Source organism: Oryctolagus cuniculus, chromosome 9, assembly GCF_051225735.1.
Source record: "Oryctolagus cuniculus isolate XC-2025 breed Fujian yellow rabbit chromosome 9, ASM5122573v1, whole genome shotgun sequence".
Taxonomy (NCBI): Eukaryota; Metazoa; Chordata; class Mammalia; order Lagomorpha; family Leporidae; genus Oryctolagus; species Oryctolagus cuniculus.
In genome coordinates this window covers 79,284,722-79,298,969 of record NC_142875.1, presented here as the reverse complement: position 1 = coordinate 79,298,969, position 14,248 = coordinate 79,284,722, and the positions used below count along the sequence as shown (strand labels likewise).

General features: G+C 40.1%; 1 protein-coding gene across 1 annotated transcript in view; it reads right to left on the bottom strand.

The window, feature by feature from the left end:
* LOC149124632 (uncharacterized) overlaps window positions 1-14,248 on the bottom strand; it is a 334,693-nt gene that overhangs the window by 151,166 nt on the left and 169,279 nt on the right. The window contains exon 5 of the mRNA XM_089303310.1: window positions 6,409-6,490. Within this exon, the coding sequence (XP_089159436.1) occupies window positions 6,410-6,490 (81 nt within the window). The 3' untranslated portion in view covers window position 6,409. The remainder of the gene's footprint in view (window positions 1-6,408; window positions 6,491-14,248) is intronic.

Below are 14,248 nucleotides of genomic sequence, written 5' to 3'. Positions count from 1 at the left end.
CTCACTACGCTAACCCTCCGCCTGCGGCGCTGGCACCCCGGGTTCTAGTCCCGGTCGGAGCGCCAGATTCTGTCCTGGTTGCTCCTCTTCCAGTCCAGCTCTCTGCTGTGGCCCCGGAGTATAGTGGAAAATGGCCCAGGTGCTTGGGCTCTGCACCCGCTTGGGAGACCAGGAGAAGCAGCTGGCTCCTGGATTTGGATCGGCGCTGCGCGCCGGCCGTAGCAACCATTTGGGGAGTGAACCAACGGAAAAAAAGAAGACCTTTCTCTCTGTCTCTCTCTCTCTCTCTGTCTATCTCTACCTGTCAAAAAATAAAAAAATAAATAAATAAAAAAAGAAGAAAGTGATCAAAAAGAGCCAGTACTTGCAAGCTTCTCTGGCAACTTCTCGCTGGAGTTCCACTCCTGACTGCTGCCCCAGTATCTTGCTTTCAATAAATTTCACTTTGCTTACTATCTTTGCCCACATGGAAATTCTTGTTTGGCACGACACAAGACCGAGATCACCCTCATCATCCCACAGCAAGAGGGCAGAGAGCTCTTCTTATACCTGCTTCTTCCTGATTGCATTCAGCTCAAAATAATTCTTATGCCAAGGTATCATATTCAACCACTTCACAACTGAATTCAGCAAACTGCAGCTGCACACGTATGACGTGGTAGGTACCATGCAGGTGCCTACAAAGAGTTTATAATCTTGTAAGGACACAAATAACTTGAGCCCGTTTGATTTGAAAAGAGAGAGCAGAGGTTAAGGTCCAGCAGGAAGTTTAACTGAAATTGAAATTCTCCTTGAATTGCTGACTCAGATCCATTACTATAGAGACAGGGCAGAGGCTATGACCCGGCACTTCTGAAAAATCATAATGAAAGATACAAAGGGCCTGTTTTAAGCCTACTTTTTTTCCATTAGTATTTCTAAGATAATATATTCTTCTGGGATACTTCCTCACGTTATCAAGCTAATTGGTGCACTGCCCTACTGACTTTGCCAATTACACCCAAGTATCTTCTGTCATGTACTTGGGTTGCTTCTCTTTAAGCCTCTCTGTTCTGCTGATTCACCACCATCAAAAGCAGCACATCTTGCCGATCACTGACATTTCTCAGAGACACACAAATTGGACTGAAGCACTGGCAATTAATATTTCCACTCTTCCCTGCATGACATATACAATATTCTAAGTGGTACTTTACTTGCGTAGAAATGAAATGAAATTATGGAAAAAGGGAAGGTTTTTTTCCTTTTAAACCAAAATCAGTGACAGGTGCACTTTACAACCAGACAGGCATGTAGAGGAAAGAAAGAGTATTGGTATAATGTAGTTTCAGGCAACTTTTTAAATCATTTTTCCCCCAAGAAACAGTTTAAGGCAGGAAATGGAATAATATCTATGTCATTACATCACTCTAACATCTCCAGAGAAATCTGGTGGCTATTTTGTCATTTCAATGTTTTTATTATTTAAATTAATCGAATCTATGAGTCAACAATCTGATGTCATTAATGTGACCCCCAAATCTCTTGCAAACCACACTCAAACCCAAATCTTACCAAACTTCTTTAGAACCATTGATAATACAGGGTGCAAATCCAAATTCCACTTCAAGTGGCATCCAAGGCCACACTTAGCTGTGAGGAGTTCCCCTCTCTATACCCATCTCTCCTAAGTTCCCAGAACTTACAAGGGCCCCCGAGTACAATGAGGATACCTTCTCCTATCTGTGCCCAACTCAATGTTTTCCCTGCTCATTTTACTCATATGTCACCTCTATGAATGCCTTCTTGGTCACCCTAAAACTGCTAACACTCCAATGCTCCCCTTCCTGCTCAATTTTTTCTCTTTACAATTTTCCATCATTCAACACATCTTAGCACATCTTCTATAACCCTTGTCTCCATCTAATACAAAAACATATCTTGCTTATCATTTATATTTTCTATTAGAATATAAGGCCCATCAGAAATTTTTATATGTTTTGTTCATTTAATACCAACAGGGCCAAGTACAGTGTCTGGTAAATCATAAATGTCCAATATTTTTGGTGAACATAAGAACAAGAACTTCCCCACCTGAACGTGGAAATTTTCATGGTACTTCAAGTTCCCTGGAGCCAACTACAAGGGCAACTTGTATTACAAAAATGAACAAATACTTGGAAATTAGGTAAAAGGATGGTTCCTTGTCCTAATTCAATATTATATTGAATCAACATGGGCATATCCAAGCAGGCATTATGTAATCTCCAAGGAATGAATCTTTGCTTATTATACTATGTGTTTTCTTGTTGTTTTTATTAATTTTATGTATTTGAAAGGCAAAGAGACAAAAGGACAGAGAGGGAGAAAGCTCTCATTTGCTGGGCCCCAAATGCCTGCCTCAGCCAGGGCTGGGCCAGACAAAATCCAGGAGCCCAGAACTCAATACATATCTTCCAGGTGGGTAGCAGGAAACCAACTATTTGAACCATCACCATTGTTTCCCAGGATCTATATTAGTGGGATGCAGGAATAGGGAGCGAGGTCAGGACTCAAATCCAGGCACTTGAACATGGGATGTGGGTGTTCCAAGAGGCGCCCAACACTCACTCCCACTAGGTATGATTGATTAGGGCCCAGGCTCTGTGAAGTTATTGTTAACTTGGAAGTTTTTGCCTTATAGAGAGTAAATGAATTCTGGGGAGAGGATAAAAGTAACCCCAAAGGTTATACTTTTATTGCACTATCAGACATAAACCAGTTTTGTATTTAACCTAGCATTCTTATTCCAACATTATGTCTTCATTGACTTTAAATCTTTAGATCTTTTAATGTGTGTTAAACTAGTTTTAATACCTTGCTGATTCCCTCATCAATGAGTTAAATAAATCTTCAATGTGACTTCTTGCTATATTTGTATCAGAATCATATATTAACATTTTGAAGATAGTATTTGGACACTAATATGGCTTGGATGTCCCCTCTAAATTTCATGTCAAAATGTAATCACCTTGTGAGAGTATTAAAAGGTGATTATGCAATGCTCTCATGCATGGATTAATGCCATTATCTTGGGAAATTTCTTTATCATGGAAATAGATTCCTGTTTAAAAAAAAAAAATTATAGGGGCCAGCGCTGTGGCGCAGTGAGTTAATGCCCTGGCCTAAAGCACCGGCATCCCATTTGGGCACCGGTTCAAGACCCAGCTGCTCCACTCCCGATCCAGCTCTCTGCTATGGCCTGGGAAAGCAGTAGAGGATGGCCCAAGTCCTTGGGCCCCTGCACCTGTGTGCAGCTCTGGTCGTTGCAGCCATCTGGGGAGTAAACCAGCAGATGGTTCACTCTCTCTCTCTCTCTGCTTCCTCTCTCTGTGTAACTCGGACTTTCAAATAAATAAATAAATCTAAAAAAAAATGATGAATGTAGCTTGCTTTTCCCTGTTTCATGGGCACTCACCTAGCCTTCTGCCATGTAGTAGCACAGCATGAAGGCCCTCACCAGATGCTGGTGCTGTGCTCTCAGACTTCCCAGCCTCTAGAACCATGAGCCAAGTCACAAACTACCCTGTCTGTGACACTCTCAGAAGAAAGTGGACTAAGAGAGAGAGTTTTGGGAGTGATCCCAACAATAAGCCTAAATGAATAAACTAGATAAGAAAACAAGTAGAAAACCTCGTTTGCTAACACTTGTTTGTTAGAATACCAGTGGGCTCAAATCAATTTTAAAATGTGCCTAATTTGTAAAAAGGAGAACAGTTCTTTGAGATCTGGGACAATCAGTTGTGTTTCTGAGTTTACTTTTAAATTATAGCCAATATATGTCCAGATGTCTGTAAGAGAGCTGAAAATGATTAGCTACACATGGAATGTATTAATGAAACAAATTATAAAACTTCATAAAGGAGCTCTGTTCTGATTGCTTTACAGGGAATAATAAACCCTTACCCAAATTTAATATTCCCAGAATTCCTAGAAAATAAATTTCAATACTATAAATGTACTATCAACCCCTCTCCCAACAAACAAGCAGAAGTCTGTCTGTCTCAGAAGCACATTTATAGTTAATCCAACTTCATGTAACCAGAGAGAATCCTAGGAAACATTAGATTTGCTTGACCATTTTGGTTTAAAAACAACTATTTGTCTTCTCTCTGACTTTATCTTTGTAGAATATAACACAAGAAAACATGTCATAATAAATATTTAAAGATTTTTATGAGTGGACTTTTTAATCTGAATTTCTCAATACTCATACTGTGTTAATGATCAGACAAGCCAACATATTTCCTTATAAGGTTTTGGATTATGGAAAATTAAAATTATATAACAACAGTGATTGTAGTCTACAGTGAGTCACTTTATACACAGTTTGCTAGACCTTTGGTTACCATTGAGAATGTAGACTATTATTAGGTTGAGCTAACAGTTGGCTTTACGTGGATCCCAGGTAAGAGGAGAACATCCACACAAATCTTCGCTTCTTCCTATACTATGTTGCAGCGTGACTGTGCCTTGTGGCCATGTCAGGTAAAATTTCTCAACAGAGGTAGCTTGGCATTTTGTACCAGGTGAAATTTTTATTATGAGGCTTTTCCTGTGTACTGGAGAATGCTTAGCAGAATCGCTGGTCTCTATTCACTACACGCCATTAGCACCACTCCACCTCAGTGAGTGGTTACAAAAAAAAAAAGTGTGATAAAATGATATATGAACTGTATCACTATATCATATTGGGTATCCCTTGCTGACTTTCTAAAATGCTCAGGTTTGATAGCTCTACTGCCCCTCTACCTTGTTCTCTCTGATAAATAGAAGTTAGCTACTTCAGTTAGAAGTTAAAATTAATATGGGTGATTAATACTGTTAGAAAGTGGAGTGGCAGAGAAAGATGACTGTATATAAAAGGTAATGGAGTGGAGAAAAAAAAGAGAGGGTTTGGTTCTAAAATTAAGTATCTTGTTCCAGAATGTGAACAAAGGTAGTGAATGCTAAAACTTGACTGGACATAAAAAATTCAAGGAACACACAAAATTTTTTGTTTCCTTGGCTTCTAATAAATACGGATAAAATACACATAAATAATAAGTTGATTCAATTTGTTGAAGTAATTAATAAATTTAAAAAAGAAAGAGAGGCTTTGTTTGGCTTGAGACACCCCCATTGTTTATCATTGTCCCTGAGTTTGAGTCCTGGCTCCGATTCTGATCCAATTTCAGTTAGTACACATCCTGGGAAGCAGTGGGAATGACTCAAATAGTTAGGTCCCTGCCACTCATATGGGAGACTCCAAGTGAGTACTGGGTTTCTGGCTTTGGCCTGTGCTAGCCCCGGCTGTTGCAAGCATTTGGGTGATGGTCTCTCTCTCTCTTACTCTCTCTTTCTCTCCCCTTCACCTTCTCTACCTGTATACGTGCCTTCAAGTGAAGAAAGAATCTTTGGAAAGAATTCTGTACTCCTTAATGTCAAATATTATGTTAGTACAAAATTAGAATTTGGTCTGTTTTCCATTAAAATTGGTTTTTGAATATTTGCTCTGCTTGTAACAAGGGATAGGGAGGGCTATTATTTATCTTCTATGTATTCTGCCCAGGTAGCAGATATTCTATATGTCACTAGAATGATATTCTCTACATTGACTGCTTTAGTGATGTCCTTGATTATTTTTAAAAAAATCTTCACTAAAAGGGCCAAAGTCATACGTTCTTCTGCATTTATTTTAATATATTCCATTGTCACTTTGATTAATAAGTAACCTAGCTAAAACTATTCATGTACTCTAGCATCTGTGATTCTGTTCTTAGCAAATTACTAAATTTCCTATGATAGCTCTTTTCATTTTTCTCTTCTCAAGATCAAATCTAAAATTGAAGTACCCTTGGGATTTTCCACAGGGGCCCTAGAAAATCACAAAGTTTTTTTGTTTGTTTTAATTTATGTAATAGTTTCATGTTGCTGCTTCATTAATGTAAATTATCATAAATGTACTAGTGTAAAACAACACAGATTTTATTCTGTTATGCTTCTGCTGATCAGAAGTCTCTAATGAGTATCAGTAATTCAAAATCAAAATCAAGAGCTTGTTAGAGCTGATTGCTAGTGGGGGTTCTGAGGGAGAACTGGTTTTCTTGCCTTTCCTGGGTTCTAGTGGCGTTGTAGTCTCTGGCTTGTGACCCCTTCCTCCATGTCCAAAACCTATCACTCCAGTCTCTGCTTCCATCATCATATAATCTCCTCCTCCTCTCATATAGCTTATATATACCTGATTATTATATTGGGCCCACCTCAGTAATTCAGAATAATTTCTCATCTCGTTTCTTAAATTAATCACACCCTTCACCATCTCTATTGGCTTATAAAGTAACATATTTATAGTTTCCAAGGATCACATCATTAAGATCTTTGGTGGATCTACTATTCAGCTTACCATACCTTATGGAAAGAGGAATGCAGAAATAATTAGGTGTCCTGGTAAACCCATATTTCTTATGTGGCTCCACATCACTGTCAAAAGCTGAGAGAAAAAGTTGTTAAATGAAAAGAGAAATTCAACTTTCCTTAGGTTCATTCTATACAAGTAAAACATTAGTGGTATAAATATGTTTTACAGAGCATACACTTTTCCAAGGCATATTGAAAACCTTTGAAATTTGTCAATGCCTTTGCTAGTCTTAATATTCTATGACAGGAGAAAATATTGGTCAAATTCTTATAAAATAACTATGACAGGAGATGGATATTTTGACATGTATTATACATAATATACATGTATTATACATGTAATATACATAATACATGTATTATACATGTCAAAAGACAGAACTAGCAGCCAGCATTGTGGCACTGTTGGTTAAGCTGCTGCCTGTGATGCTGGCATCCCATATTGAAGCACTGGTGAAGTCCCTGCTGCTCCACTTCTGATCCAGATACCTGCCCGTGCACTTAGGAAAGCAGCAGAATGTGACTCAAGTACTCGGCCGCTGCTACCTACATGGGAGACCCAGATGAAACTCCTGGCTGCAGCCCAGCCCAGCCTGAGCCACTGCGGCCAGTCACTGGTAAGAAAACCAGTAGTTGGGAGATCTTCTATCTCTGCCCTTCTGTCACTCCACATTTTTAATAAATTAAGAATTTTTTACAAAAAAAAAAAAGACAAAACTACAACAAATTTATTTGCAGAGCTAATTGACTTCTATTTGCAATTCATGAATGAGAGCACGCTTCCTTCTATAAAATGAGAATGAGAGATCCTACTGGGCTGTGGCATGGCAAGGCAGAAACCATGAAACAGGAAAAAAAGCTGATTGGTTAATATCAGATTACTTCAGGGCAGGCACTGTGGCATAGTAGGCTAAGCCTCTGCCTGGAGCACAGCTTCTCCTCCTGCCATCCAGCTCTCTGCCTATGGCCTGGGAAAGCAGCTGAAGATGGTCCAAGTGCTTGGGTCCCTGCATCCCCGTGGGAGACCCAGAAGAAGCCCCTTGTCCCCTGGCTTCAGATCAGCCCAGCTCCAGCCATTGTGGCCATTTGGGGAGTGACTGGTGGATGGAAGATGTTTCTCTCTGTCTCTCCCTCTGTCTGTAGCTCTATGTCTTAAATAAATAAATAAAATCTTTTTAAAAGTATCAGGTTATTTCAGGTTTACTCTTTGAAAGAATTAAAGCAAAGAAACTTTTTTACCATGACAGCTAAGGTGGCTTATTTGGGGATTTGGCTAGTAGCTTGTTCTCGCCTGACTTCTGAAAAGATGAGATACGACACACAGTTTCAGCTTAGTGGCAGGGAACTTCACTTGAGCATTTCCTTTTTGGTTAGGTCTGCTGGGCCTAGCATAAGATCTCAGTCTTAATCAATGGCCTCCTATAAATTTTACTAATGGAAAAGAACTACTAAAATTTCATGGAAAGTTAAATTAAAAGGTAAGTTCATTTGGTATGAAAAATTTTAAATCCATGCACAGTTTGTTCACAATACACATTTTTGTGAACCTCTTAAAGACCTCTCGCATACTTGGTTTTGAATTTTTTTACAAAAAAGTTTAGATTTTAATTTCATTTTTCCATGAACTTTTGAAGCTCATTTGTATACTTCAACAAAGGATTTTACTCTCCTTTATTCTGTTTATTGGTTACTGAAATAAACAAGTCACATTCATGCAGAAACCATTGACAAGGGATTTCTGCTTTTCTCTCTTCCTTACCTCAAGGACTTATTAAAAATCTCAAAATAGGCCGGCACCATGGCTCACTAGGTTAATCCTGCGCCTTGCAGTGCCAGCACACAGGGTTCTAGTCCCGGTCAGGGCACCGGATTCTGTCCCGGTTGCCCCTCTTCCAGGCCAGCTCTCTGCTATGGCCTGGGAGTGCAGTGGAGGATTGCCCAAATGCTTGGGCCCTGCACCCCATGGGAAACCAGGAGAAGCACCTGGCTCCTGTCTTCGGATCAGCGCGGTGCGCCCGCCGCAGCACGCCAGCCACGGCGGTCATTGTAGGGAGAACCAACGGCAAAAGGAAGACTTTTCTCTCTGTCTCTCTCCCTCTCTCACTGTCCACTCTGCATGTCAAAAAAAAAAAAAATCTCAAAATGAAGAGTGAGTCTTTAACAAAATAATCTTAGAGTCTGTGGAAAGAACTCAGCTAAGTACCTTTAACTATTAACATTTCAAGAAATAGACTCATTGATACAGGCTTTTGAGCCTTAACTCAACATTACTTAGACCAATATGAATTTGTCCTGGAGAACTTAAGTCAGTGTTTCAAGGTCACTTTTGAGTCCAGGAGTAGATCACCTAGAGGAAAACTGTTTTGCTGCCCTCCAAGCTAGCAGAACCAGATGGCAGTGAGAGTAGGATATGCTGAACCGATGAGAAGAACTTCATGTGGCATTTATTTGGAAAATTTTTGATAGTATACTTTATGTTGTATTGGTGCTTTACGTGCTAATGGCAGTGGCAAGTCCACCATTAAGAAGCAAAGATTGTGCATTTATGTGGAAGCCATGACCACAAATGGTTCCCAAGAAAGAGTCTGATACCTGTTCTGTGGCTTGCAAATTCCTAGATTTATGGGCAGTTAAGTAGGTTAAGAAGTTTAACAGATTGTAGGAACATCAAAAAGAAAATAACCCAACCTTATTTATAGGTACTGCAGGTAAAAGCTATGGAGATGAATCTCTTGGGTTGGTAGGGATTTTTGTAGTGTTGAAATACAAGGACCAATAAGATTTTTTGTTTTGTCATGAAATGAAAGAGGTTATTGAGAATGCCCCTGAGATTCCTTATGAAACTTTCAGACAGAACTTAATTCTCTAGACTTGTAATTGCTCAACAATGTGTTAGTCAGATTTCACTCAAGGAGGCTGGTGTGTTAATTAAGAAGACATCAAACTAAACCTCTGTAAATCAATCAGGCCAAAAAACAAAGCAAGCATCCTGTACTTTTTTGTGATCAAAAATAACGCTGGGACAACTTGTGATTACCTTGGAAAACTTCCCTGTTCTGTGTTAGTTTGTTGTTGTCATTTAGGGTAAAACCATGACAAGACTTAAGTGAGAGCAGGATGTGCTGAACTGATAAGGAAAATTTCATGTGGAACTTGTTTGAAAAAATTTTAAAATTATACTTAATGCTGTGTTGGTGGCTTATGCTCTAATGGTGTTGGATAAATATGAAATGAACACAAAGCAGTGATGTTATTTAATGTATTAGTCATTGAGAGAATCAGCAACATATTACAATAGTATCAAAAGAAAATTGGAAAAAAAACCAATACATATATAGGCAAGAAGGATGTTGAAACAAAGTTCTAAATGGATGTAATGGACTTCTTTGTGGAATAGGGAGGAAAAATCAATTACGTCTCCACCACTCAGAATTCATTTGAATATTTATGAATAAGAGCTATTTGTATTGTGGTTATCTACAGCTGTAGACTTGTAAATAGCGCAAAACCAATGATAGGCAGGTGCATCCCAAAAGGGTGTATTAGGTAGAACATTTGATCATCAATTATTTATTTAGCCCATTTCCAAGTATTGCACATCTTTTCCTAACATGTATGAGACAGAACTTTCCCCCTCTCATCTTTTTCTGTAGAGGTCTTTTAAATCCATCTTTGGAAGTTTGGATTTCTCACCCTTTTCTGCTAAAAAGAGTACTTAAACACATTTGGTCTAAGAAACCCCAGAAAGAGTCCTTCTCGCCACTACTTCTTCACAGCTGAATATGATTTCACCAGGGACTGCTTCTGTAGCCTCATATATCCTTCCTACGGGGATCTGATTTACTGACTCCATGAAGATCCTGATGTTCAAAAAGAAAATATTGACATGAACTAACGAGCTCCTTAAACAGCCTGACCTTCAGGCATTTGGATTTTGCTAAAAAGCCCATGAGAGTATTTTAGGCATGGAAAGCCGAGACACTCTGGCAAAAAAAAAAAAAAAAAAAAAAACTAAATGAAAGATCTCTGTGAGTAAGATCCCAGTGGAAAGAATGGGCCATCAAAGTAGGAGGTACCTTTCTCTGAAGGGAGGAGAGAACTTCCACTTTGACTATGACCTTGTCAAAATAAGATCAAAGTCAGCAAACTCAAGAGGCTTCCATAGCCTTGGCAACTCATGACTAGAGCCTAGGGAGATTACTGACGCCATAAACAAGAGTGTCAAATTGTTAAGTCAACAACAGGAGTCACTGTGCACTTACTCCTCATGTGGGTTCTCTGTCCTTAATGTGTTGTTCAATGTGAATTAATGCTATAATTAGTACTGAAACAGTATTTTACACTTTGTTCTGTGTGGGTGCAAACTGATGAAATCTTTACTTAATATATACTAAATTGATCTTCTGTATATAAAGATAATTGAAAATGAATCTTGATATGAATGGAATGGGAGAGGGAGTGGGAGAGGGGAGGGTTGTGGGTGGGAGGGAACTTATGGGGGGAAAAAGCCACTGTAATCCAAAAGCTGTACTTTGGAAGTTTATATTTATTAAATAAAAGTTAAAAAATAAAGGCAATTTATGTGTCCCAAGGGGTGAAAGAAGGAACCCCAGTAATACTGTAATAATTTGGCCCCATCCAAGAGGCTATGCAATTAGAGAAGAATCCTGAGAGTTGGGCTACTCTAGGACACATTCTTTGTAAGGTGTGAATGGACAAAGTCTCTGGTGACCAGGGACCTGGCCTTTCCTCCAAGTCCTCCCATGTAGGGGACACTCAACCATGTGTACCATCCCTCTTAAAAGTTCTTTTTATTTTCTGTGAGCTATTTTTAAAGCTGCATTCTATTTCAATGATGTCAAGCTCTGAAGGCAAGATCTGCAGTCAGCTCAAGTCATCTTATATCCCTTAAAGGCTTCACAGACATATGCAAATATATGCAAATAAGGCACACCATAGAGTAATTAAAATAAAATCTAGTAGCCTTAAATAGACACCAAATAATAGTCCTAGGAGAGGCAATTAATTCTATTGTTTACCACCATTCCTTTTGTTAGCTGATTTTTTTTTTTCCCAAATGAAGAGGCAAATCATTTTTTTAGTTTCTCTGACAGAAAGACAAAACAGCATTGCATTTATTATCTGTCTCATTGTTCTCTGTAACAACACAGTCAACAATTTTGATTAACAAGAGGAAAAATAATTCAGAAATGGAGCCACAGTTCCTAAGACTTTTCAGGGTCTGGCCACTACATAGCACTCCAGCCTGCTCCATTGCCTCAATCCCTTCCCATGGCTCGTAGCCACTTCTGACTGAAGGCCTCCCAGTCCCATCTCCCTCCCAGTTCTACTTCCCTGCCAGGGCTAACATGACACAAGCTATCCTGGGGAGCACACAACCCAGTTAAGGAAAGAAACAATGAAGCAGACCCTATACCACAGAGCTATGAGTACAGTGATCGAATGTGAGCAGAGCGTGGTGAGGCACGAGGAGGAGCCTCTGTGGCCAGGAGAGGTGAGGTCAGAGAAGAGCCTGGAAGATGTTACACCTGAGCTAAGGACTAAAGGAAGAGGAACAGGCTGGCCCTGGTGGAGCAGAGATCTAAAATACGTAATCTTATATGTTGTGTTTGGGAAAACTACTAAGAGTTACAGGTTTAAAGCCAGAAGCAATGAGGAATGGGACTCAAGAGGCAGGCTAGCAGAGCCTGGAAGACTGAATTTATCATGTTAAGAAGTTTAGGGCTGCTGTTGTGGCACAGGGGTTAAGCTGCCTTTTGGGATGCCTCACTCCTATATTGGAATGCCTAGTTCCAGTCTCCAGTCACAGCTAATTCACTTCCGATACAGCACTCTTTTCTTAAAAAAGATTTATTTATTTTATTTAAAAGGCAGTTACATAGAGGTGGGTGGAGGTTGGGGGGGTCGGAGAGAGGTCTTCCATCCGCTGGTTCACTCCCCAGATGGCCACAAGGGCTGGAGGTGCACCAATCCAAAGCCAGGAGCCGGGCTCTTGGCTCTTGGTTCTGGCCTGGCTCATTCCTGGCCATTGCAGCCACTAGGGGAATGACCAAGTGGATGGAAGACCTCTCTTTCTCTGACTTTGAAATAAATAAATAAATCTTTAAGAGAGAGAGAAAGAGAGAAGAGAAAGAGAGAGAAGTATTTAGGAGGTAAATTGCTTCTTTTCCCTTCATTCTCTGCTATTCAAACATTATTACTCTTAAGCAGAAGATTGTGGTAACTGATTTTATGGAACGGGTAATCACAAAATAGACAACTTTGGATGGCAAAGACTTCAATTTGTGTTGTTAACATTTTTCCATTCTGGTATCTACAGCCTACTCCAAGTTCATGCAAGAAATGTATCAAAGGAGTATTCCAGCCCTCCTGCTTTATGGAAGTAAATGGGTGGTTTACTGACAACCATTCACTGTTTGGACAAACTTTAACCAGATTCCTGAACCTTCTCCTAGGCCTATCTGTGCACTGCATGGCTTCGTAAAATTCAGCTTTAATCAAGAACCCTGTTATGTCAGTTTAGCAGGGACCCCATCCTCCAAATCTGATCACCTTTGCTTTTTGTTATTGTTGTTTTTAGAGATTTATTTATTTGAAAGGCAGAGTTACGGCAGGGGGTGGGGGAGGGACCAAGAGAGAGATATATCTTCCACGTGCTGGTTTCCTCCCCAACTGGCCACAACTGCTAGGACTGGGCTAGAAGCCTCATTCGACTTGAACTGGTGCCCATATGGGATGAGCTGGCATTACAGGAGCAGCTGGACCCGCCGCACTACACCACCAGCCCCATCTGAACACCTGTACTGTCTGGTCAGGCTCCTCATCATCCACCTTCTCAGAGGAGAAGCTCTGGTCTGCTCAGGCTAGAATCCTGTTCTACTGATTCTCCCCTTCATCTCGTCAGCTCCTCTCACTAAGTGTCTGTCCATCAACTGACCCCGCCCAGATGCTTTTGGAATTCATTGCAATTCCATACTGAAGTCTCTATTTCTTTTTTGGAAACCATACATAAAATCTGTTCTTACTACTTTCTCCACTATACGAGCCATGTTTTTTTGCTGTGATGTGACCCAAGTCACAGAGTTAATTTGGGCCAGAGCTAGAACTAGACTCCCTCTAGTTCCTAATGTCTTTCTCTTTCCACCACACAATGTGCCACTGATCACTCAACTTTGCATGTATGTGTAAATATTTAAACAGCTGTCTGAAGACATAGAGAACACCAGAGAAGGCATGTTTTAAAACAATCCATCCTTATCCTCAAAGGTACATTAGAGCTAAAACCATGTAATGAATAGTTACTTACTTACCCAGGATCAATAGACTCCCTGGCTGAGAGGAGTGGTCACCTGGGACACAACATAAAAGAGAGCTACAGTACTAAAGAATACACAAAGGGTAATCTGGGGAGAGTGTGGAGGCTGAAATGGGACCTGAGGTAGGAGAACATCTTCACTTAGCCCAGTGCATAAAAACCTGTGGCATGACCTGCCCCAGTGAGGGGTGGAGATATGAAATTAGTAACTGAACCTTTAACCGTAAGAACCCTGAATTCAGAAAATTTCAGGAAGCCCAGTTTCCCACTCTGAAATCCCATGCTGTGTATGCCCTCCAACTTGAGGATAAACACCTTTATCAGGCAAATTTTTTTCTAAGATTTGTATCTATTTATCTGAGAGGTAGAGTTCCAGAGAGAGAGAAGGAGAGACAGAGAGAAAGGTCTTCCATATGCTGCTTCACTCCCCAAACGACTGCAATGGCTAGAGCTGGGCCCATCCAAAGCCAGGAGCCAGGAGTCTCCTCCAGGTTT